At 53.6% G+C, this 24,748-nt stretch overlaps 1 protein-coding gene and 2 long non-coding RNA genes across 4 annotated transcripts; 2 read left to right on the top strand and 1 right to left on the bottom strand.

Annotated features, from left to right (window-relative positions):
- Window positions 1–219: 219 nt before the first annotated feature.
- WSCD2 (WSC domain sialate O sulfotransferase 2) lies at window positions 220–23,505 on the bottom strand. 2 transcript variants are annotated; one of them, XM_014874867.2, is made up of 9 exons: window positions 23,372–23,505; window positions 13,551–14,463; window positions 10,691–10,805; window positions 9,471–9,655; window positions 8,617–8,738; window positions 7,642–7,816; window positions 6,694–6,858; window positions 4,826–5,026; window positions 220–2,080 (listed from the first exon to the last, which is right to left on the bottom strand). In XM_014874867.2, the coding sequence occupies exons 2-9, from the start codon at window positions 13,924–13,926 to the stop codon at window positions 1,728–1,730; spliced, it is 1,692 nt and encodes a 563-aa protein (XP_014730353.1). In that variant the 5' UTR covers window positions 13,927–14,463; window positions 23,372–23,505; the 3' UTR covers window positions 220–1,727. The 2 variants fall into 2 exon arrangements, with proteins under 2 accessions (XP_014730353.1, XP_088032321.1); XM_088176195.1 differs by lacking the exon at window positions 23,372–23,505 and adding an exon at window positions 22,560–22,744.
- Window positions 14,374–15,351, top strand: LOC148221629 (uncharacterized). Its single transcript, XR_015807692.1, has 2 exons — window positions 14,374–14,607; window positions 15,118–15,351. It is a non-coding gene; the product is annotated as an uncharacterized LOC148221629 (long non-coding RNA).
- Window positions 22,864–24,341, top strand: LOC148221628 (uncharacterized). The gene is made up of 2 exons (XR_015807691.1): window positions 22,864–23,000; window positions 23,751–24,341. It is a non-coding gene; the product is annotated as an uncharacterized LOC148221628 (long non-coding RNA).
- The last annotated feature ends 407 nt before the right edge of the window (window positions 24,342–24,748 follow it).

The raw sequence follows: 24,748 nt of genomic DNA, 5'->3' as shown, positions 1-24,748 counted from the left end.
CTCCAGGTACTGAAACTCCAAAAAGGAGCTGCTTTGGTTGCGTGCTCAAGGCAGAAATTACATTAATGGGATTTAAATACCCGCTAATGGGTTTAAATACAGAAATGAGTTAATGGGATCAAAGGGGAGAGGAGCCGTTCCCCCTTCGCTGCCACATCCCTGGTCTGGGATGGGTGGGGGGTGCTCAGGTGGCCCCACAAACACACGGGGAGGCAGAGCAGCAACAAAACCTCTCTTTTAATTGCTGGCTTGCCCTGAGGATTTATTCTGACTCACAGACAACCCCGGGGCTGCCATGGGCAAATGAGTGCGGGCTCAGGTCCATTCCCACTGCCACGAATCCCAAAAAAACCTCCAGCTGTTCGTCAAGGGGAGAGTTAAAAGCAGGGCAGCTGCTCCCTCTGAACACAATCCACCATCTCCTCCTAAAAAAACAAGGAGCAGGAACCCCCCCCAGCCCAGCTCTGCTCTGCACACACCTTAGAAAAATAGATTTTTATTGAAATTCTCCTTTTTTTCTCCAGGGAGTTTTCTTCTCTCTTGGAATAGAGACCAAGCAGGGTCTCTGGATTCGACCTGTGCCTGCATTTCTATCAGGATCAAGAGTTAAAAGCCAACTGGTGAATCTCTAACTCTAGAAAAGGCTGCGTACAATATATGGCTTTTGCACCTACATCCAAGGGGGTCTTGCGGGTTGGGAGCTTTGGGGAGCTCGTTTGGGGCAAAGCCAGGATGGGGAGGGTGGCGTGGGATGAGGGGACAGCCAGGGACCACATGCAGCTGTGCACAAAGCCAGGAAATCGGCACATTCCCAGAGTGTGGGATCCTTTGGTTTGGCTTTGGGACGCCCCAAAGCTCAGCCCCAGGGTTTGCTCCCCACGGGGGTTGGGTGCAGCTGGGTTGCAGTGTAGACCCTACTCCTGACCCCCTAAATTGCTCCTGCCCCCCCAAAAATGCTCCTGAGGGGCCGTTGTGGCTCGTGGGCTCTGAAATGAGACCTGGATGAGCTCATGGGTTCCACCAGCTCCTGTGTCCAGGGAAAACGTCCCCCTCTGGAGCAGCATCCACAGGGAAGGGGAGCTTCCACTGCTGGTGGGGTCATGGGCCACCCCAAAGGCTGGAGCAGCAACTTTCCCTGGTGCTGTGGAATTCCAGGGAATTCTCAGGGAGCCATGAGATGGCTCAAGGGACCACAGCCACCACCTTGGGGACATGGCACAGCATGGCCTTGTCCATCCCATAACCTCAGGCACGATCCACAGGAGCATCGCCCACACGGTGCCACGCCCTTGGTCCATCCTCCCTTGGGAAGGCTGAAAATTCCATCCAAGGACAAGTGGAAACCTTCCAGGGCTGGGATTTTGGGGACACCCAACCCAGGGAGCTCAGCTCTGGGTGCATCAGGCACGGCTTGAGCAGCTCAGCACCCCCAGGAGAGCCTGAGGGGCACACAAACATCCCACTGCACTTCCCAGGAGGGCTGGGGCAGCCGGACCAGGAGCAGGGAAGGCACCCGTGCCCCGCAGGTTGGCCAAAAAAAAAAAAAAAAAAAAAAAAAAAGCTCAGCGGTGGCTGGGGACCTGCGGCAGCTCATGCAGGGAGTGACCAACACCTACAGCGGCACACGGAGGGTTAAAACACGAGCCACCCACTGGGTGGAATTAGCCAGAAGCCAGGAGGACACCCCTGGGCACAACAGGGGCGCTGTCCCCCTGCCGTGGTCGCCATCATCTGGGGTAATAATCCTCGGGGACCCCCGAGAGGTTGCGGAGTTTCAGCGCCGCGTCCACGGTTCGGATGTAGCCGCCGATCGCCTTCCTCATCTCGGGGGTGTAGGGGTCGTACTCCAGCTTCCTCAGCCCCGAGCGCTTGAAGTTGCCATCCTTCTGTCCCTCCACGCACAGCAGCCTGTCCTCGCAGGCTGTGACACCCAGCAGTGCCACCATCCTCTGCAGCTGCACGAACAGGTCCCGTTTGAGGTCCTCAAAGTGCACCACCAGCACCTTCTTGCCGTAGCGCAGCCAGTCCAGGGTGTGGGTTGCCCACCATGGAGCGTAGTTAGCCACAAACTCCGGCCACTCTGGGGGAAAAAAAAAAAAAACAAGCAGGGGATGTTGTTGGATCTGAAAAATCTGGAGTTTTTTGAGTTTTCTGTCCTTCCAGGCCCCCTGGAAAAACACTGCTCTGGAGCTGAAACTGTGGAGAAGGCTTGGAAATATGAGTAATGAGTTAGGAATCACAAATGTGTGGTGGGTTAGATGTGTGTGTTTTCACTGGGTGATGGGTTTTAAATGTCCCATATCCACCACTATACTATAAAAACCTCACAAGATGGAGAATTTGGGGTGGTGTCTTTTTCTTTGTTCATCTTCTTTACAAAACTCAGGTAGTAACCTTTGGTTGGTCAGTCAAAAGTCACTCTAAGAATCTATCATTGGGCCAAAAGGATAAATAATGTGGATGTTAAACTTTTATTGGTGTGTTTAGCTCTAAAAGGCCTTGAAGCAGGCTCAGCTGTAGATATTTTCCCCACTTCTAGCAAGGAGCTAAAGGTGCTGTGGAACTTTCTGTAATTTTTGATAAGATACAACAAACATCCAAGCTCCAAGACGAGAATCTCAATCACCTTTCTATCAATCCTGGCTCTGAGGGAAAACAGATGAGACTGATGACAAACCACTAATAAGGGGTGCAAAGCCCATCACACACCTCCCCCAGATGTGAGTGGCTGTCCTCTGTGCCCTCTCCCATCCAATTAACCTTCTGGCTAATTGATCCTGCCCTTTAAATCACGCAGGGAAAGGGGTGATGGAACACCAAGGATCTGTCGCGTCTCTTCCGAGGGGGGAAATTGATGCCTTGAGTTTTAAGTTTTTCTTTTCTTGGGTGTGCAGCTTTCAGTTTTATATTAAGGGTGGCTAGGATCTTTTCACAGGGTGGTGAAGACAAAACAGTTCTATTCCAGCTGGGGACTCAAGGACAATCTCTGCAAACTTCAGGCCCTAAGCATAAACAACGTGAAAAGAGGGCAGGTAAGCAAAGAGGATGAAACTTCATTATTTGAGGCAATTAATTGGACAGTTCTGTATGCAAATGGACTAAAACCTATAAAAATATGAGATCTCATGACCAAGCCCTCTTTTGCTTCCATCTTGGAGCCATCTGGGCAACAGCTGTGGCACTGGTACTGCCAGGGTGTGGCCTCTGAAGGTTTCTCTTTATAAAATCTTTATAAAATCTTTATAAATATCTATTTTGTTCCTCTTAGCTCTGTCTAGCCTCCGTTCCAGCTTCTCTAGGCATCAGCCCTGCATTAAAGCTCCAGGAATCTCCCTGTTCCTCGTGTCCTCCCTGCAAAACCAAGGCCTGATTAACAGCTGGACTGGGTTTAATTCCCTGAGGAATCGTTAACCACAGGATGTGTTCCATTAAACAGATCCAGGACAATTCACCTTGTGTAATCACAGCACATAAAACTTTGCTTTGGAGCCGCTCCAGGGATGTCGTAAAATTAATGCCACGGAACCAAACAGGGGTTTGGCCTCTGCAGGGCTGGGAATGAGCTGGGAGAAATGGGAAAACACCCCCTCAGCACTGGGAGTGAGGCTGGAGAGAGGGCCTGGGGATTTTTTTTTTCCCCTAAATTTACCCCAAAATTAGTTCTTGGGAGAAGAAAATAATTTGGAGAGCTGGGCTGGAATGGGACTCTCATGCTCCATGTTCAGGGGTCTCTCCAGCTGGGAATGGGTCCCAACCATGCAATGGAAAATCTCTATCTTCCCAAGCAATAGTTAATTAACCTGACAATTAACCCATTGGCTAATTACTCCACACATCCTCTGGAAAGAATTTGGTGATGTATTTTGAAGTGCATCCAAACAAGACTGTGCTGGCAGGGAGGGAATTGTCCCCTCTGGATCTCTTTCCCCTCAGACACATGAGGCTGGGAAGGGGGTTGGGACTGGGATAGGAGAAGGTTCAGGAGGCTCCCTGTGGTGCTGGGATACAAATCCTGGCTCTATCCACAGATGGATGGGGAAGAAAACCAACCAAGAGGCTCCTGTGCCACCACAGTGGGGACAGTGCCAGCCTAGGGGCACAAGGCTGAGGAAATGGGGGACACCACACCCCGCTGGTTTTATGGGATGGGGAGAGCAGGGCTGGGCTGGGCTGTCCCCAGCACTGTGAGCACATGGAGATAACGAAATCCAGGCACATCCCAGCCACGGCAGCCTAAGCTCCCCTTAAATAAACTCAGAATTAAGGGTAGCAGATGTTCAATCAAGCTAAACATTTTAACTCTTTCCAATGAAGTCAATCCCAAAACAGCAATTTGGAAATTGCTGTAATTAAGCAGCCTCCAGCACATGCCTGTGAGTGGGAAAGGTGGTGGCTCGGGAGCAGCTGGACACATGGAAATAACTCCTGGATACCACAGGGATGGGCTGGGGGCTGCCACCACACCCTGTGGTCACACTGGGGACAGGAGATGGCCATCCTTGCCTGGGTTAGCCAGGGCAGGGTGCTCCTGCTGTCCTGTTCCATTCCATCCCATCCCATCATCCCATCTCATTATCCCATTCCATTATCGCATCCCATCCCATCCCATGGATCCCATCCCATGGATCCCATTGCATTATCCCATCCCAACGATCCCATCCCAATGATCCCATCCCAACATGGGAGCCCGCGACCATCCAAGCTCCCTCCAACAGACGACCCCAAAGCGGTGGCACAGCCCAAACTCCCCCATGGACACCCAGCTCCAGCTCTGCTGGCCTTTCCCACCCAATTCCCGTCTCTCCCAGAGGATTCCCTGCCCCACCTTTGCCCTTCCAGTGGGCGTGGGCGGCGAAGCCGATGTGTCCCCCGTACTTGCGGTTGAACTCGGCCATCAGGGCCTTGTAGGGGTTGCGGATGAGCAGGATGGCAGAGTCGAAGGACTCGATCTCCTTCTGCCCACTCTCGTGGGTCTTGATGCAAATGGTCCTGCCACTCCTCCAGTGATCCCGCTCCCCCTTGAATCCTGCCCGGACAGAGCTGGGATTATTAACAGGGAGCTGGGAAAGGGGCTCAGCCTGGGGGAAAGGAGGTTCAAGGGGGGATCTTGTGGCTCTGCACAACTCCCTGACAGGAGGGGACAGCCAGAGGGGACAGGCTCTGCTCCCAGGGAAAACCAGATAGGATTAAATGGCCTCAGGTTGTGCTGGGGAGGTTTAGATGGGATGGAAGAGAAAATAAAATATCTCCAGCCAAAAGGTGATCAGTTCCTGGTACAGCTGCCCTGAGCAGTGGTGGAGTCCCCATCCCTGCAGGGATTTAAAAGCCTTGTGCATGTGGCACTTGGGGATGTGGTGGCCTTGGCAGTGCTGGGGGAACTGTTGGATTCGGTCTCAGAGAGATTTTCAAACCCAAACCACCCCATGATTCCATTAAAGGGAACATCACAGGGATATCAGATTGCAAAATTCAGTTGGATGATGAAAGCAGCTGGGGCATGAAGGAGGATTTGCATCCCTCTCCCAGATGGAAATCGTTTATTTTCCCATGTTATGAGTCTCATAAAATTCATGAGTGGGTGGCTCACAGGCAGAGGGGCCCCTCAGGGTGACACCTCCCTGGCCACACTTGGCTCTTGTGCCTGTTTTGAGGGGTCAAGGGCAGATTTTTATGGCTTTAACCTCCCTGAGCACAATAATAAACAAAGAAAGGGAAATCCTTGTGCCTGTGCCTTGTGCGGATCAGCTCAGGGTGGGGGTGATGTCATGGGGGGTCCAGAGAGGGGACCCTGCACTGAGCATGGGGCTGAGCCAGCATCAATCCCAGCCCCTGGAATGCACCTGGAGCGGGGGATGAGCTGGAAGGAGCTGTATTCCATCAATTAGAGAGGTGTAATTGGCTCTCAGCAGTGCTGGTTGCCTGGATACCTCCCGACCCCTCCGACAGGGAACGAACACAGAGCCCACGCTCGGGTGGCTCAGCAAAAACCAGCCAAGGCTTTTCCCACTGCTGCTCCTTTCCCTGGGATGCTGCTGCACCCTGGGGGCTGGGACTGTGCTCCCTCACTGAGCATCTCCCTCTCTGCAAGGCTGGATTTGGCAGGAATTCGGAAGGAATGTGCTGCCTGTGGTGTGGGGAAAATGGGAATTTAGGGAATACCCTGGGTGCAAACCCCACAAACCACACGGCACAGATACAGATCCCAACTCCACCACAGCTGAGGAGGAAGGGAGAATTTTCTCTCAAAGCCACAAAAAGTGAAGGAATAACAGGAGAAATCTTCAAGGTCTCCAGATTAAAGTGTTGTGAGTGATTCTAAACTGGGGGAACTGGGAATGGGTTATTAGAACCAGAATCCCAAAATGCTTTGGGTTGGAGGGGATCTTAAAGCTCATGTCATTCCAACCCCCTTGGAAAGGGACACCCTCCACTATCCCAGGTTGCTCCAAGCCTTGTCCAGCCTGGCCTTGGACACTCCCAGAGGTGAAGCAGCCACAGCTTCTCTGGACAACCCCTGCCAGGACCTCCCCACCCTCCCAGGGAGGGATTCCCTCACCAGGACACTCCAGCCCAAACCACCCCATGGAGCAGCAGCAGCCACACCCAGCTCTGCTCTGCCCTTCCTGCAGCCCCTGGGATGTCACCAGGACTGTCCCCAGCTGGGGTGGGACCCCAGGAGCGCCCTGCCCTCACCTTTGTTGTAGAGGGAGCCATCAAAGTAGTAGCTGCCGGTGTAGAAGCCGGTGGCCAACTCGATCAGGTGCCTGGCCCAGGTGTTCCCAGCTCCAGGAAAACTGGCCAGGGCCACCAACTGCTTGGCACGGCTGGGCAGGAACCTCCTGTCCATGCAGCGATTGTCTGCAGGGAGAGGCACCAGGAATGTGTCATGGAAAGCTGCTTTTCCCACAGGGATAACTGAGGAGGCGCTGCTGCTCCCAGGAAAAGGCTGGGGAAGGGGTGAGGAGTTGGCTGGGCAGGGAAAGGTGCCCTGCCTAAAGCTTAGAGGGACATCCCAAAGGGTCCTGGACACCTCCAATAGTCCTAAACATCCAAAAAGTCCTAAGAAGATTTTTCCAAGGAGTTCTCTGTCATTCCCAGCTCTGTGCTTAGGGAAGAGTGACTAACACGGATTCTTGTGCCAAGCAACACTCCTGCTTTTTTTATGGCTCAATGAACAGCATTTCCAGCACGCCCTCAAACACCAAAGGATCGTGACAAGACTGACCCAAAATCACCCAAATTTGGGTCCTCACTTGCTCCCTTCAGCCCTTTCCTCTCCCAGGAAGAATTTTCCTTTCTCCCAATGCTTCCCTGGCTCCCTGCTCCCACTGCTGGAGGACAGGAGCCCTCTCAGGAATGTTCTGCCTGGGCACAGCCTTTCCTCACCCCCGCATTTTTCCCTGGAGCTTCTCCCCTCTGGATAGCAGACTCCCACGGGATCATGGAGAGGCGGGAAAACCCTGGGAAAGAGGAATCCTGCACGGAATCTGCAGTTCCCTGCAGCTGAGTCAGGCAGCAAGCCCAGCTCATCGGGGAGCCCCGATTTCCCAGGGGATGACAAGCAACGCTCATTTTTAATGGGATGCTCACACTTCCCCCCACCACTGGGCATTCCTGGGGGATGGTTTGGGAGAAGCTCACCCTGCACTTGTGTCTGGTAGACCAGCAGGAAGTCGGCGGAGCCGCAGCTCTCGAACTCCTCGGCGGCGCATTTGTGCGCGCAGAGCTGCTCGTCCTCTCGCTCGTGCAGCGGGAACAGCGTGCTGGGAAAGCCACAGCGGCACGTGGTGCCCGCCAGCGCTGCCAGGGGGAATTCCTGCAGGGATGGATGGCCACAGGGAATGGCACTGGCACCACCCCACACCTGCCGGGGCACAGCCTTTGCTCCCCTGTACCTGACCTTGCTGGGCGGTGCGGGGTGGTTTGTAACATCATTCCAGACCATCCTTCCAATCCCAGCATCATTCCAGACCATTCCAACATCATTCCAGACCATTCCAGCATCATTCAATTTCCAGCATCCTTCCAGACCATTTCCAGCACAGTTCCAGACCATTCCAGCATCCTTCCAATTCCAGCATCCCTCCAGACTATTCCTCCACCCCTCCAATTCCAGCATCTTTATACCTTATTTCTAGCAACCTTCCAGACCATTCCAGCATCCTTCCAGACCATCCTTCCAATTCCAGCATCATTCCAGACTATTCCTCCATCCCTCCAATTCCAGCATCTTTACACCTTATTTCAAGCACCATTCCAGAATCCTTCCAGCTCATTCCAGCATCCACCCTCCATCAGTTCCCACTGCCAACCTTTCCCCTCCCTGCTTGGAGGCACCACGCCCCAGGAAGAGACCCCTGGACCAGAGCAGGACCCCATGGTGACCCCTTTAAATGTCCCTTCCAACCTAAACTCTAATTCTGGGATGCTCCTTCCCAAACTTTCCCAGGGCTGCTGCTGGCTCCAGTCCCTCCAGTGGCAGGGACACAAATCCATTTATCCCTTTGCCGTTTGGATCCCCAAAAATGATGTCCCTGAACTGGGTTCAGATCTCCCGGTGTGACTCTGATGATGACGATGGAAACAAAGATGAAGAGGTGAAATTTATCCCAGTACCTTCTCTGTGCAGAAATCCACACATTTATCCACGGACATGTTGAGCATGAGCTGGCTGGCGGGCAGGGCGATGGAAACATTTTCTGGCCGGCGGAAGCAGCCCCGGAATATCGCGCTTCCATCTGGGAGAGAGAGAGAGAGAGGCCCCAGTGACACCCCAGAAACGACACTGCTGCCACTCTGTGTGACACAGAATTCCTGACTGCTCCAGCAGCCCCCAGCCCCTCCAGCAGTGCAGCCACATTGGATGATGCTCATCCGGCTGCTGACGGAGCAAAATCAGAGCAAAACCCCGGCAGCAAAGTCAGGGTTTTTTTTTTCCTGGCTGTTTTTATCAGCTCAATAATCCTAGGAATGAAGCAGGGATGGGTTTGGTCAGGTCTTTGGACCCATCCCAGGTCCTTGGCACCCTCAGCCCTTGTGCATTCCTGGTTGTTGCCATCCCCTTTCCCATTCCTTGGATATGAGGAAAGGTGAGCAAGGAATGTGGGTAATTATAGAGCTGCCTAATTGGGAGCCAAACGAGGGAGCACCCTCAGCTCTGTCTGGAATTCCCACACATCCTTCATCCTGCAGCACACACAGGAGACACTGTTTGGCCATCAGGAAAGAAAACCCACCCAAAATCTCCCAAAATTCCCTGAATTCCAGCAGGAGTCATTAGCCCTCCTCATTCCACCCAACCCCAGCCAGCAGCATTCCCCACAAGGAAATTCCTGATATTTCCAGGAGCAAAAACTACCCGGACTCAAGAACCACTCTCTGGAGAGGTTCACCTGGCTCAGGAATTCCAGGATCACCTCTCCAGCACCAGGAGACGTTCTCCCATTCCAGGATCCCTGCATGGAACTTACACCTGCGGGCGGATTCCTGGGCCAGCTCCAGGCGGTAGATGGAGAGTCGGTTGATGCCACCACAGGTGTTGCTCCTCTCTCCCTTGCATTCCATGTTGCACTCGGATTCGCTGGCGTTGGACGCCTGGATCTTGTGCCCGCAGTAGCACTCGGCCCCGAATTCCAGCCCTGCGTACAGGTACCCCCTGCCAGAGGGAGATGGGGGTCTCAGCATATCCCCGGCATCCCCCCGGATCCAGGGGGTTTGGAAAGAGCATTCCTGCTTATGGCCAGTGCTGGGATCAGCTGTGCATCCCAGGGATTTGGTTTTGGGCTGGTGATCCTTGTAGGGCACTTCCAACAGAAAATATCCTATCCATGATTCCATCCCATTCTGCAATTCTTTCCTATCCTATCCATATTCTTTTCTAGTCTATTCTATCCTATTACTCCATTCCATTCCATCCTATCCCATCCTATTTTCCTGTAATATCCTAATCCATATCATATCCTAATATGTATCATATTCTAATATATATCATATCTTAATCCATATCATGTATCATATAATTCAATTTCATTCCACTTCATCCCATCCTATCCTTTCCATGATTCCATCCCATTCTGGAATTCTTTCCTATCCTATCCATATTCTTTTCTAATCTATTCTATCCTATTACTCCACTCCATTCCATCCCATCCCATCCCATCCCATCCCATCCCATACCTCCCATCCTACTCTATTTTCATATCATCATATGATATCATATCATATCATTCCATTTAATTCCATTTAATTTCATCCCATCCTATCCCATCCATCCCATTCTGGAATTCTTTCCTACCCTATCCTTCTTTTCTAGTCTATCCTATTACTCCACTCCATTCCTTCCTATCCCATACCTCCCATCCTCCCCTATTTTCCTATCACATCCTAATCTATCACATCAATCATATCATAACATCATATCATTTAATTCCATTCCATTTAATTTCTTTTCATTCCATTTCATCCTGTCTCCTGTCCTATATCCTATTCTATCCTGTAGGAAAGGATTGATGGAGACAGTGCTCAGGGATTCATGGAAATTGTGGGAAACGATTGATGGAGATGGTGTGCAGGAATCGATAGGGACAGTGTGCAGGGATTCCTGGAGATGGTGGGAAGGGATTGATGGAGCCGGTGTGCAGGGATTGATGGAGTGTGCCGGGATCCATGGAGCCCCTGTCACCGTCCCTACCGCTCGGCACAGTTGTCCTGGCAACGGAACACTGTCATCTTCTTGTAGTCGAAGAAGGACATCCCACGCAGCGTCCTCTGCCGGGTGTTGTCCTCGTAGCAGCCGATGTACCGGGCTGGGGACAGAGGGGACAGGGGGTCACAACCCACCGATCCCACCCCTCGCGATTTTTCCCTAAATAGGGATGTGCAGCAGCATGCCCTGTTTGTTTGCTTTGGGTCCAAACCAGGCAGGGACACATTTCACTCTCCCAGGTTGCTCCAAGCCCCGTCCAACCTGGCCCTGGACACTTCCAGGGATCCAGGGCAGCCACAGCTTTCTGGACACCCTGTGCCAAGGCCTCCCCACCCTCACAGGAAGGAATTTCTTTCACGGTGCCACTCCAACTCCAAGCCACATTCTGGGATAACACTTCTCACCTCCTCCCTGCTTTCCACACCTCCTTGGGGTCCCTAACCCAGCTCACCCCATCCATGGTGTGCCCCACACAAAGACCCCCCCCATTCCCAATTATCCCAGCACAAACCCCACCAATGCTGGAGACACCTTCCCAAGCCAGCCTGGAGCCGGCAGAGGAGCCAGATGGAGAGAAATGTGCTGGATAACTTCAACCACCAGAGCCATAACTCCCGGTTTTGCATTCCCACAGTGCTGAGCAGGTCCTGGCAGGTCAGTGGATTCCAGCCATGCTGGATCCAGCGGGTGTGGGATGGCTCCAGACACTCGCACGGAGCCGGTGACTGATGTGCATTACCTTCAATCCAATGCTCCCGACATATGTGTGCTGCCACTTATTGGGAAGCCAGCTGGAATAATTAGGGAGAGACGAGGACACAAGAAAGAGATACTAACAGGGGAGGGGTGGGCTGGCACTTTGTAGGGAGAGGGGAACCTCTCCAGGAGGAATTTTGGAGCCTGTTGGAAACACGGCTCTGAGCAGACACACATGTCCACCCAGTGCTTGTCATTAAATTCCCCAAGCATCCCATTTTTCCCAGAGCTAGGGATACAGGGATGTCTCCAGCAGTCTCCCTGGGGTGGCTGGTCCCTCCATCCTCATAGAATTGCTTGGTTGTGTATCACAGGTAGGAATTGCTGGATTTGTCCAGGAAGGCACCAGAGATGGATGTGGCTGAGGGTTGGGGTCTGTTCCTGCTTCCCTTGGCTTCACTGCCTAAAAATCCTCCCTGGCTGGAGGCAGGAGATGCCCCCTTCCCACGGGGATTTGCATTCCCATGGGGACGAGGCCGTTCCCTGACAGACAGGGCTGTTCTCCACCCACACCTTCGCCTGACACTGCCAGGAGAGGGAGGAGGAGGCTGAGGGAGCTGCACATCACGCTCTAAACCAGCGCTGATTTTTGGAGCAGTATTCCCTCTGGAATGATTTCACGTGGCAGAGCCTCCGCAGCCACCTCGTTAAGCTGTCCCCACTTAATTACCAGCGCCATTAAATCCGCCTGCTCCTGCCAGATATCCCGGTGCTCCAGAGGAGCAGGGAAGTGAGGGGGAGCTCCCGAGGCTCCTCCAGCCACACCAGGCACACCGGGCACGTGGGATTTCTCAAGCTGCTGGATTTCTCCACACCATCACACTCAGGAGCTGCCAAGATGTTCCAAGGGGAAAACCATATTCCCAGACCACCTGAGAGCAAATAAAATCCAGGAATCCCAAGCCCAGCATCCCGTCCCTGCTGGCAGTGCTGGATGAGGTTAATCTTGGAGCACACGGGACATATGGCCCGGGACACGGGCTCTGCTTGGGGTCTCTATGGGGACAGACAGCCTGGGCTCAGGGACCATCTGCTGAGGCTGCACTAAAGTCAATTTGCATTAATGGAGAGACGTGGCCACCAAAACGCCCCAGAGGCTCCTCAGAGCGGGGTCACAACGGGGGAACCCCTTCAGCTCCTTTTAGCAGGACAAAATCCTGTAAGCACCACTTTGGCTTCCATGCCTGGACCATGCATCCTTCCTGGAATGAACACAACCACGTCCTGCTGGAGGAGGAGCCCTCCATGCCCTGGGAGCAGCCCAGGTTGGGGGGATCAAGCCTGGACCCCTGAAAACCCCAGTTTGCCATGGGGTTGGGGGTTCCTGCTGGAGTCCAGCCACCCAAATCCCACAGAATGTGCAGCTCTGGCTGCCTTCAGGATAAATAAATGGCATTTTAAAAATCAATGGGAATGATTCCATTTTCTTATCTTTGATTGTTAATAATGGATCTACTTGACAGGACCCCAGCCAGGTAGGGAGCTCCTGGCTCCAGAGGCCACAGCCCAGCCCTGTCTGCACTTCCATGGGAATCACAGCCAGTCCCTGCCTAAACACAACACCCACACAAAGCTGGATTTGGTGTTGATTCAGGCCGACAGAATGAAAACTGCCTTTGGCCCCTGGCAGAGCCAAAGGGTGGGAGGAAGACGGGGTACAGCATCCCCCCAGCTGCCACCCCCAAAATCGCCTGTAACAGCAAAGGGGGACTCAGAGCTCGGTGATGCACCAGGGGGAAAGAGTGAAGATGGAAAAATAAAAGCAGATTATTGGCACTTGGGCGGGGAGGAGAGGAAGGAGGGAAGAAGGAGGGAGAAGACCCTTCTGGAAATACCCTCTGGACTGATATTCCAGAGTGAGGTGCTGTTCCCCAGAACATTCCCGTGGGATGTGGGAAGAAAACCTCAGTGTTCCAGCAGTGCGTGCACATGGTTCATAAATAAATAAATTAATTAATGCACGTTTCCTGGGGGTGTGTGGCCCTGGCAGGGATGCACAACCCAAACCTAGCTCAGAGACCGCTGCCCCAAGTGGAGAGACAAAAGGGAGGGACGTCCCCCCTCCTTGGTCCATGTCCCCATCCCTCACCTCTGTCCTCCTCCTTCTCTCGGCCGCTCCTGCCCCTGAGCGCCCGGCTCCGGGGGCCGCTGTTATCCCGGGATTTTCCCCTGTCCGACGGCTCCTTGGAGGTGTTTCTGAACCAGGGCCCGTGTCGCCGGCCCCCCGCCGGTATCGTCGCTGCCACCTTGAAGCCGCGGCTGAGCTGCATCACCCCCAGGTAGGGCAGCCCCGGCCCCTCTGCGGCCGCGGGGCTGCGGGGGCTCCCCGCTACCGTGGGCTCCCCGGAAAAGCCGGAATGCAGGAAAACCAAACTGCCGGCCGCCAGGTAGAGAGCCAGCAGCGTGAAAAAACGCACGGGTTTGCGCCGAAAATACCGCTGGAGTTTTAGCAAAAGCTTGGCCATAGCGTCTTCATCCCTCCCGCGGCAGCCGGCGCCGCGGGGAAGCTGCTCGGCGGCTCCAGGGATGCTCCGAGGTGGGGATTATCCCGCCTGGATTGGAGGTGAATCCCGGCGAGCAGATGGGGTGAGGGTTGCAGGGTGAGGTCGTGCGCAGCTGTTGCTCGACCCTAAAAAGTCCTGGAGTGCTGGGGAAGGTGGATTTTGAGTCCCCGCGTGGTGGCCGGGGTATTCCAGCGCTGGCTGTCACCTCCAGCCCCGGTTTATTCTCCTGCCGGCAAAGCCCCGCGGCTGTGCCCCGCGGACCGCGCGGATGGAGGGATCATGTTAAGGAAATCGAGGTTTGAAGGTGATTTGAAAGCCGATCAGCTGCCGCAGCTCCTGGCTCCCGGCGGCACCGGCTCCGTCAGGCATCGCTCGAATGGGAACGGCACCTCTGCCCTTTCAGACAAAGAATGAAAAGTCTGGAGGCTGGAATGCTGCCTGGGACCCTTTGTTCAAGGGAACCCCTTTCAGCTCACTCCCAGGGCAAGAAATCTCCACCTGCAAGTCAAAGAGAGAGGCGCACTCAGGAAATCGTCCCAGCACGGGGAGGGTGGTGACCCTGTCCCGCCCGGGGGTGAGGAAGGACACCCGCGGTCTTCATCGCCTTCCAGCCCTGGACAGGGGCAGTTCCACCTCTCCCAGGTGGGTAACTGGGTGCAGTGGGAGCGATGCTGGTGGGGTGAGCCCAAATCCCAGGGCCTGCGCGTCTCCACCTGGTTGTGCAGGAGAGGTGCTCCAGAATGGCTCTGGGATGTGGAAAATTTCCAGTTTCACCCAATTTCACCGCCGGGAGGATGAGCTGTGCACACACACTCTGCACAAATACATTTCCCCGCACCAGCAGATCCCAAGGGAAATCCATGCGTGGGCAGCAGGGTGGATATTCCAGCATCCCATGGGTCAGGAGCACAACATCCCTGGGTGTTTCTCCAGTCTCTCACATCCCCAGGAATTGGAGATTGCCTGACATCCTCTATCCTCCAGCCAGGAGCACCCCCATTCCCACCCTGCCACCAGGATAGCGCTGTCCCAGGAACACCAGGACCATCCCTGGTGGCTCTGGGCACGGGAAGGGCAGAGAAGGGACAGTTCCATCCAGCTCCACCAGGCTGGACTTCCTCCATGGGATTTCTCTCCTTCAAACCCTCCCAGCTATGGAAGATCTGTTCCAGCCCTTCCTGGGAAAGCACCACGTGGGAAATGCCCCTGCTGACACATCCGAGTGCTGGGAATGGTCTCGTGCCCGGGGTGTGCTGCCTGTCACGGTCTCGTCTTATTTTAGGAAAGGAGATGGAAATAAATGGAAAGACAAAGTGCCATTAGTTTAATGGCCTCTATGTTCCTGCCATCTGTCTTCAGTTGATTAAATAAAAAATATTGGTGGAACATATGGCATGAATTATACATCAATATTTTAATTTGGTTTCCCAGAGTGGTTATTCAGATACCTCCGGCTCTGCCGCGGGAATTTTATGGAGCTCAGGGTTTGACAGGCTGGGGCAGAGCAGTGGAGGGGCACGATCCCAAACCAGCCCTCCCCAGCCAGGCTCGGAGCCAACACAGCTGGAGTAAAGGCTGAGTAACCTCGGAGTAGCAGGGGTTTGGGTTTTCCAAGTGCAGGATGTGGCAGGGAAGGTGCAGGTGGCACTTTGGCATGGTCAGGGAGGAGGGGCCATGCAGGGAGAGCAGCCCCCAGCCCGGTGGTCCCAGGGGTGCTCGGCTGCTCTCCCGTGCTCCCTGAGCAGGATTTTACGGCTTTCCTTTACCCAGAACAAATCCACCTTCCCGGGATTTGGATAGGAGCTAAATACAGGGTGGTTTGGGGAACAAACGGAACGTCCCCAGGGCTGTCCCTGCTCCCCAGTGTCACCCTCCTCCACCCCTCCCCGGCTTGCCCCTGCCAGGCTCAGGCACAGCATATAAAGAAGGGGCTTAAATTACTCTCATTAAGCCATCTGGAGCTCATCCTTCTCCATCATGAACTGCGGAGTCACAGGTCAATTACTGCGCATTTGCATATATTCCATTAATGCTTCTGCTAATTGTCTCGGGCAGATAATGGGCTCGGCTCCGGGCTCCCGGGGATCACAGGGCGGCAGAAAGAGCCGGCACCAGTGCTCCCAGTACGGACACCAGTGCTCCCAGTATCAGCAGAGGCTGTGGATATGGGGAGCTGATGGTTGCAGGACGCAGCCGAGAACGTCATTCCCTGCATCCCACCTGTGTTGTAAGGATGGATCCACCCCCCGTGCAGCAGCGCTGGGGTGAAGGACCAGCCACCCCCCCGGTCGCCACTGCCACCATCACCCGCCACGGTGTCCCCAGGGATTCCATCCCGCCCCCAACCCCATTGCTGGGTCCTGGCGCCGGTGCCAGCCCGCGGCGTGGCCGCGGGACAGCGGTGACACACTTTGTCATCCAAACTAATGAAGCAAACGGGGACAGTCCCCAGGCAGCGCAATGCAGCGTCCTCAGCCTGGGAAACTGCTGGGACAGCAGGGGAAGGAGGGAATTATCCGCCAGCCCTCGCTGGGTTGTGACCCGCTGTGATCCATCCCCCTGCCTGAATCCCAGGGGAAGGATCCAGCCCTGGGAGCTGCAGTGAAGGAAAAATCCCCCCGGCTGGCAGTGCCAGGATTGGGGAATCCCTCCCTGCTCCCCCAGACCCTTTGGTACCCAGAGCTAAAGCACAGCAGAGCCCAGTGGGGGCATTTCCCAGGGTGTGGGTCCAGCCAGGATTGGGGAATGGTTTTCTGCCTACATCCCTCACCACACTCCCAAAATCCCCAACCCAGCACTGGGATACCCAAATCTCCATCACCACACTCCCACCAGGAGCCAAAATCCCCAACCCAGCACTGGGATACCCAGCTGGGCATCACTCCACACCCAACCCACCTCCCTGAGCGGTGCCAGCTGTCCCCAGGCCAAGGAAATCCTCGATTTCCAGCTTTATCCAGGTTCATCCATCCCTCTGTGCGTGGAGAGGTGAGAACAGGTCCGGGAGCGGGATGAATGAAGGGCCCATCAATTATGGATTTGGGGCTTGTCTTCGAATTGCTCTGCAATTATTGAGGCCCAAGGTTCACTTGTCTTCAGGCACCACCTCCCATCAGAGCAGGGACAAACGCCCTCACGTGGCTTCCCCAGGCCGGGAGAACAATGGGCCCATTAAAACCAGCAAATTAACCACCACCAGAATTCCATTAGGAGGAGAGGGCGACGGGAATATCCAATTTCGTCCCCTCATTAACATTTCTTATCACAGGGACGGGGAAAGAATAGGGCTCGAAAACAAAGGGGTGGTGACATCAGTGGGGTGACCCCACGGGAGGGCTGTGACGCAGGAAACGACCCCGGTCAGGAGGTGGGGACAGCAGGTCCTGCACCCCCCGGGCACCCTGGGGAATGCTGGAATGCTCCTGCCCAGCCTGGAAATATTGCAGTGGGAAGGACCCAGGGGATGGGGTAAAAGATTCCAGTCCATGGGGTGCAGCACGCAGTGCACGGAGGTTCCCTGGACCCGCTGTCACCAAAAGCCACCCATTTGGGTGCAGGGACCACCAAAAGCCCCATGTCCCTCCATCCCAGAGCAGTGCCAGAAGTGGCCACAAGCTGCCAGAGCAGCTCCTGCATCTCCTCTTCCTCCCCAGCACCAACCAGTGACACCAGTACCACCCCCAGTGACACCAGTACTGTGGAGGGAGCAGAAAATATTAATAAAGAAGAAAGTCCCCCTGCATCCTCACAACAAGCCCCTTGGAAAACCATAGCTTAGACATAAGAAATGGCTTGTGAAATGACGAATACAAAAAGGAATCCAGTTCCCCCCCTTGTAGACCCTCTTATCTATCTTCAATATTCGTGGCTCATTTTCTTTTAGTATCCATAGGCCAGCTTTGAATGTAAATCCCTCGGGGATTGGTTAGAATGTCGAATTCCCTTGGTAATTGGTGCAAACTGTAAAACCCCCAAAAGATATAAAACCCCTGTAAAACCCTAACCATTGTATATGCTAGCTAGGATGCCTTCATAGAATAAACCATGGATTTGTGCCTTTCTGCATATTCTAATTTCTCCACCCCGCTGGTCTGAGAGCTCACCACGAGCTAAAATTCTCTCTGGGCAAGGCTCGGGAACGTGCTCTGTCACTGAGGGCTGCAGAAACAGTCTCGGGGATCCCAAAGGGACCCCAAAACCCCACCAGCGACAAGTACCACTCCCAGCGACACCAGTACCACCCCCAGTGACACTGGGCACCCTTGGCACTGCCATCCCTCAAACCCTTCAGCCTCCATCCCCAGGAGTGTCCTGGAATTGCTGCCCAGGCAGAGATTGGGCAACACAAGCTCCCAGGTGGAGTTTCCATCCCCTATTCCAGCCCCGTGGAAATGGATTTTCATCCTTTCCCACTCTTTAAGGAAGTAGCAAATGAGATGTAAGGGGTTGAATTTAAAGGCCATTATGGCTGGGAATGAAAGTGATATAAACCGGGATTATTCCATCCCAGCAGGGCACACCTGGAGCATCCAGTGCCTCTCCCAGGGGCCAGCCGAGCACAGGGAGCTCTCAGCCACCACCAACCCAAAGCCAGGTTTATTTATTCAGCTTCCCTCTGCCTTCATTTTGCTGAGAAATGGATTTGTGCCTCCTCTCTGCTGGGGAAGCCTTAAAAGCAGCTGACTCAGCAGCTTCCAGACTCATCCCAGGAAGCTGCACTGGGATCAGATCCTCATCCTCAAGGGTGAGACACTTCCCAGGCCTGGGCTTCCCTGTGGAGCCACTAAATCCCTTCCACAGGCCTAACCAGCAAGGGATGCAAAAGAAAAAAATTCTCATTTGGGATTTATTGGCTCAATTTGAAAATCCAGGGCAGGATTTGCCCATCTGCTGGTGGATTTTTGTGTGGGATTTCCAAATATTCTGTGGGGTTTGCAAATCTTCCTCCTTGCTGGGAGTCCATGGAGGAGTTTGGACTGGAATTAGGGAGCTGATTTTGGTTATAGATAAAAACTGATTTTGAAATATTCTGGGGATTTATCGATGGCCTCAGCACTTTCCCCGGGCATGAGGCACTGAGATCCAGATCTGGGATCCATTTGGGGCTGCCCCAGACTAATTGATTAAAGTCTCTAAAAGGCTCCTCTGAAATGAGGTCGTGCTAATTGCACAACCTCCTCCTGGTGCTCCCTGTGCTCTCCAGAGGACAGAGCCCACAGGGCACCAGCCCTGTTTCTGCCAGGGCTGAGCTATAAATAAACCCAGGGACATCGGGATGGATCCTGCCCTGGCTTGTTCCAATAACTGGACAGTGCCACACGAGCTCAGAATGGCCCAGAAAGGAAATTTTGTTTAACCAAGCTGATTTCAGGAAGTTTAACCCCGTTTTTAATTTATGACATTGAGCTGCCTGGCATTGCGAATTCCCACTGATGTCCCAGACCTCCACCCTGAGGATGCTGATTCCTGCCCAAAGGATGCTCCTCCCCACCCTGAGGATGCTGATTCCTGCCCAGAGCATTCTGATTTTTGTACAAGGAATTCCAATTCCCACCCACGGGATGCTCATCCCCACCCAAACCCTACAACCATGGGCTGGCATGGGATGGGACCACCACGATAGTGGTGGGAATTTGCTGTGGGACAGGTGAGACATCCCAAAACCAATCCAAGGTGGGATAAGCAGGCCCCCAGAAGCAAAGAAATGCCGTTGCCTCCAGGCCACCAATTCCCAGCTAATCCCATCTCCATGGCTCTGCTCCTTTCCCTGGGTATTCTATTCCACAATGGCCCAAGTGGAGCTGAAAATGGGGAGTTTTTACTTCACGCTCTGCTCTTCCACCCACAATTCCATCAAAGCCCGTTCCAGGTTCTTGGAGGCTGAATTCCCCTCACAAGTGTGAAAAGCAGCTCATAAAGAAAAATGGTTTAAGCCATGAATCATTTAAAAAGCATCCAGCGCTGCCGAAGGCAGGGAAGGAAATAGCCGTGGATTGAGGAGATTCGGGCAAGGAGAGGGTCCAGGGAATTGTGGGATGAGGGAAAAGAGGTGGCACGGCGGGGATCCAGCTGTGGGACTTGGTGTTCTCCTCCCAGCATCGTTAGCATTTTCATTAATTAATTAATCTGCAGCAACCCCAGGGATCCGGGTGATGCAGTTCTCTCCAGCAGCGTTATCCCATCTGCCCGGGGTACTCCGGGTAGGGTGGAAGGAGCAGGAAGCTCCCTGCTTTGGGATCAGGATCATTGAATTTGGGTGCTGGGGAGCAGGATCCCAACCTTCCCCCATCACATCCCTGCCGGCTTCCAGCATCCCTCCCTGAGCATTCCTGCTGCCGGCATCGGCCCCATCCCTGCATTCAAGGCTGAGAAATCTCCATTTCCCCTCTAATTCCCTATTTTTGGGTGACACACAGCGGTATTTGGGAGAGGCCACCCCGGATTGCGGGGTCTCAGTGACACCGAGGGATGCTCCCAGACTCCCTCTCCCGTTTCTTCCCACCCTGCCGACACTTAAGCCCTTGGAAAAGGTGATGTAATTCCTTCAGAGGACGCTGAGTGTCTGTGACAGGGTTTAACCTAAGGAGTTTTAACGCCTCACGTTCGGGGGCTTTCATGCCCAGTCTGCAAAATCCAGTTACGGTTTTCAATCAGCCTTCGGGAGCCGGGATGTGCATCCCAAGGGATGCGCTCCCACCCGGAGCCAGGAGGAGGAGGAGGGCGGGAGGAAGGCCGGGGCTGTTCCCCAGGGAAGCACAGCTGAATCCCAGCCAGCTGCTGGCTCAGCAAATCTCCCCCCAGACGGAGCTGCCTGAATCCCGGAGAGGAGAAGGAGGTTTAAGATACACGGGATGGACTTTTCCAGAGGCAGTGCCGGGGGACGCACGGCCCTCCCTGCACTGCTCATCGTCCCCAGATCCTCTGGACACTTCATCCATGGACACCCACACGTCCCTGTCACTATGGAAAAGCATTCCTGGACCGTGCACATCCCGAGCCTGACAGCTCCTTATTCCCGGGAAAGCCAGGACGCTGCTGTTTTCCTCCTTGTGCTTAACGATGAGAAATGAACCCCACAGCAGCCAAAGGGTTTTATCCCGAGGTTTTGAGCACCAGAGTCCTGCTCCCAGTCCTGGTGATGAGAAACCCCCAAAGTGAGATTGTCCCAAAGGAAATCCAGGTGCACCTCACCAGGATCCCCCCAGAGCAGCCTAAACCCCATGGAGGCCACGATGGGATCCATGGGGACCATCGGGGGGGATTTGGGAAGTGCGACCCCTCAGCCTCACAGAAACCTCTTCCCATGGGAGCACCCAGCACATCCAGCCCAGGATGGACTCCCACGGACTCCCCAGGCAGGGGAGAACCGAATCCAATCTGCCCACAAATCCCACGCTCAGGTCTGCTCCACAGAGATTTGCCTCAACCCTCGTTAATCTGGGATTACAGCAGCACTGGGGCAATTAACTAACGAGCTTTTCCAGCAGCAGACAATGCCTCGCACAGCCCACGGACATTAATGGAGTGAGAAGGAGGATTTCGTGCAACACTTCCTTCCAAACCTCCTTTCCCGGGAGAACTGATTCCTTTCTTTCCCTGCATGCTGCTGCACGAGTGAGAGGGAAGGGATCTGCCATTCCCATGGAGGCTGCAGGCTCATCCCTCAGCACAGGGCAGATCCTGCTGTCCCACGCTCCTTCCCCGGTCCCAGGAGGAGCTCCTGGCTCCAGACAGAGCCAACACATTGGGAAGCACAAATTCCCATCCCAGAGCTCCCTGCACTGCTCACAGTGACTGAGTTCCTGCTAGTCCAAGGGGGTTGGGAGAAGCAGAGATTTTCCCGGGATCTGGACTAGGAATGATGCTGAACACCCATGGAGGCTGCATCCCATACAGGGAGCACGGATCCTGCCCCAGCAATGGGAATTTTGACTCTGGATGGGAACCTGGAGCTGCTGAGGGTTGGCCCAGCTTTCCATGGGGAAAAGATCTCCCAGGAAGAACTGAGCTTCTTTCCCAGAAAGGCAATTTTGGGAACCAGGGCTCCTTGTGAGGGGGGTCCCATCTGTCAGGATCCCAAACATCAAGGACCCTAAAAGACAGGGACATTCTCATGGATGAGCCCCACCGGACCCAGACACCTGCAGCCCTGATGCTGCAGCTGGACTTGGGTCCTTGAGCACCAGGATTTGGGAAAGGCATCCCAAAAAACTGGAGTACAACCCCCTGGGGAATTCTCCCTGGGCCTGATAACTGCTAATAATATGTGGAATATTATAATATAGTGCTTATAAAAACCATGGTGGGGGCTAATAATATAGATGATAGAATAATAATTTAAAAAAATACTGTTAATAATATATAGAATGAATGTAATATTATCTATGTAAAACCACAATAATTGCTAATAATATCTATAATATAATAATATACATACAACCCCCTAACAAATCCTGTCTTGGAGGATCTCCTGGAGCTCGACAGCATTGGATATTCCAAGGGAGAGCTCTTTCCCAAGCCCAGGGAAGGGACAGCCTTTTATAAAGGATAACTCCCAGATAAATTCGCAGAGGAAGGAAGGATACAGCACTCACCGGATGAGAAGGTGCAGTGGGCCAGGCTGGGTGGGGGCAGCCCGGGGCTGCGATTCCCAGTGCCAGGCTGCGATTCCCAGCTCTGGATTGCCGGGAAAGTTTCTTTAATCCTGCCTTGACGGAGGCCGGGGTTTATAGGGCTCAGCTCAAGGTTACCTTCACGCCGTTCTGCAACTGCCTCTGCTCTCCCTGCTCGACTTTATATTAAATTATTCCCCGAAGTTGCCAGCATGGATGTGGGAAGAGGAAAATAAACACGGGAGAGGCTTCTGGCAGGATTACATGCCCTTATATTCCTAATTTCCCCGGCGGAGATGTTCCTGCACAAAGTCTGGGAAGGAGGATGAGGATGAGGAGAGCTCTGTCTTGCCTGCCTCCCTCTGCGAGGCAAAACCCTTCCCAAAGCAGCAGAAACCAGCGAAAAATCCCTGCCGGGATGAGGTGGGAATCATCAACTCCCGCAAAGCCGCGGGGGGGACGCGCTGCCCCCCCAGCTTCCCGCACACGCAGCCGCCGCTTCCCATGCACAATTCCCGGCGGGCCGGGTCCTGCCGACCCCTGATGGCCGAGCTTCGCCGTCCTTTTTTCTTTTTCCTTTTTTTAAAAAAAAATTATTTTGCGCAGAGGGGGCTGGCGGCGTTGCAGGGGTGGCCGTTGTTTTTTGCGCGTTAATCTGGACGCTCTTAATTTTTTTTCCCTCTAAGCTCGGTTTTAATGCGCTTCCCCCCCGGCAACGCTGCTGCCCCATCCCCCGAGCCCTTCCTCCTCCTCCTCCTCCTCCTCCTCCTCCTCCTCCTCCTCCTCCTCCTCACCGTGCCCGGGCCCTGTTCCCGGCCGCTCCAGCCGCTCCATCCGTCGCTCCATCCATCGCTCCGTGCCTCCATTCCCGGGAGCGCCGGGGCCGGGGGAGCTCCGGGCGCTGCCCTCGGCCCGGCCCCGCTGCCGGGGGGGCTCTGCCGGTACCGGGACCGCTCGGGGGGGCTCCGGTGATGCCGGTACCGACCAAGGAGAGCCCGGCCCGGCGGCTCCCGCTCGGTTCTGCCCGCAGCCGCTGCCGGGCGCAGTTTCTTTAATGTCTCCATGCAGCGGCTCCGCTCCCTCCGCCGGCTGCCGGCCTTAACCCCTTCCCTCCCGCCGCCCCGATGGGATCTTTTTTTAAAAAATTTATTTCTTGATTTCTCTGTTTTTCAGGGACGCGGCAGTGCCGGGAAGCAGCTCTGGGATGGTCCCGGCCCCGCTGCTGCGCCCAAAGCGAGGGATGCTGAGGATCTGGATCACCCCCCGGGAATCCCGTTCCATCCTCCCGGCACTCGGGAGAATTACTGAACGGAGCCAGCAAGGATTAAACCGACATTAAAAATAGAAATAAATAGAATTAAATAGCTAAAATCTAAATAGATAAATAAATAAACCATGACTAAATAAATAAAATTATATAGAAATAAATAAATAAAATTATATAGAAATAAATAAATAATAGATATAATATAAATAGATTAAATAATAAATAAATTATAAATAAATAAATAATACCTATTAAATATAAATATATTAAATAAATAGATAAAATATATAAACACGTACATTCAATATGTAGCCACATATATAGATGCAAATGCGCATAAATGATCCAAATAAGCGTCCTAAATAAATATATCATAGCTAAATATATCAAATTAAATGGACGTATAAATATATCATGGGATATATTTGTGGGTATGTTTGCATATGTGGAATTTTTTGTGTGTGTGTTATCAGATCTATTAAAAATTAATTCCAAAACTTTCCGAGCCTGGGAATAAGGAAAATTGCGACTCTAAAGGGATTAAAGTGAATGGGAATATTTTCCCCACCCCTTTTATTGCCAACTTTAAGTACTGGGGGGGATTTTTAGGGGATGCTGGTGGCAGCTGGGACCCACATCCCCTGTCTGGGGCTGGCTCTGCTGTGACCCCAATCCCTCAGAATTCCCATCTATGATCCCAATCCCTCAGAATTCCCATCTGTGATCCCAATCCCTCACAATTCCCATCTGTGATCCCAATCCCTCACAATTCCCGGCACACAACGAGTCCCTCCAGGTGAAGACAGAATTCCAAAAAGCCCCAAAGAGGAAACTCCTGCTCCTGAAGCTGATTGAGGCAGCACCTTCTCCCAAATCTTTGGGATCCTCCTCTCCCAAAGCTGCA

This window comes from Sturnus vulgaris, chromosome 19 (genome assembly GCF_052056855.1).
Source record: "Sturnus vulgaris isolate bStuVul1 chromosome 19, bStuVul1.hap1, whole genome shotgun sequence".
Classification (NCBI taxonomy): domain Eukaryota; kingdom Metazoa; phylum Chordata; class Aves; order Passeriformes; family Sturnidae; genus Sturnus; species Sturnus vulgaris.
This window is presented reverse-complemented; position numbering and strand designations above follow the sequence as displayed.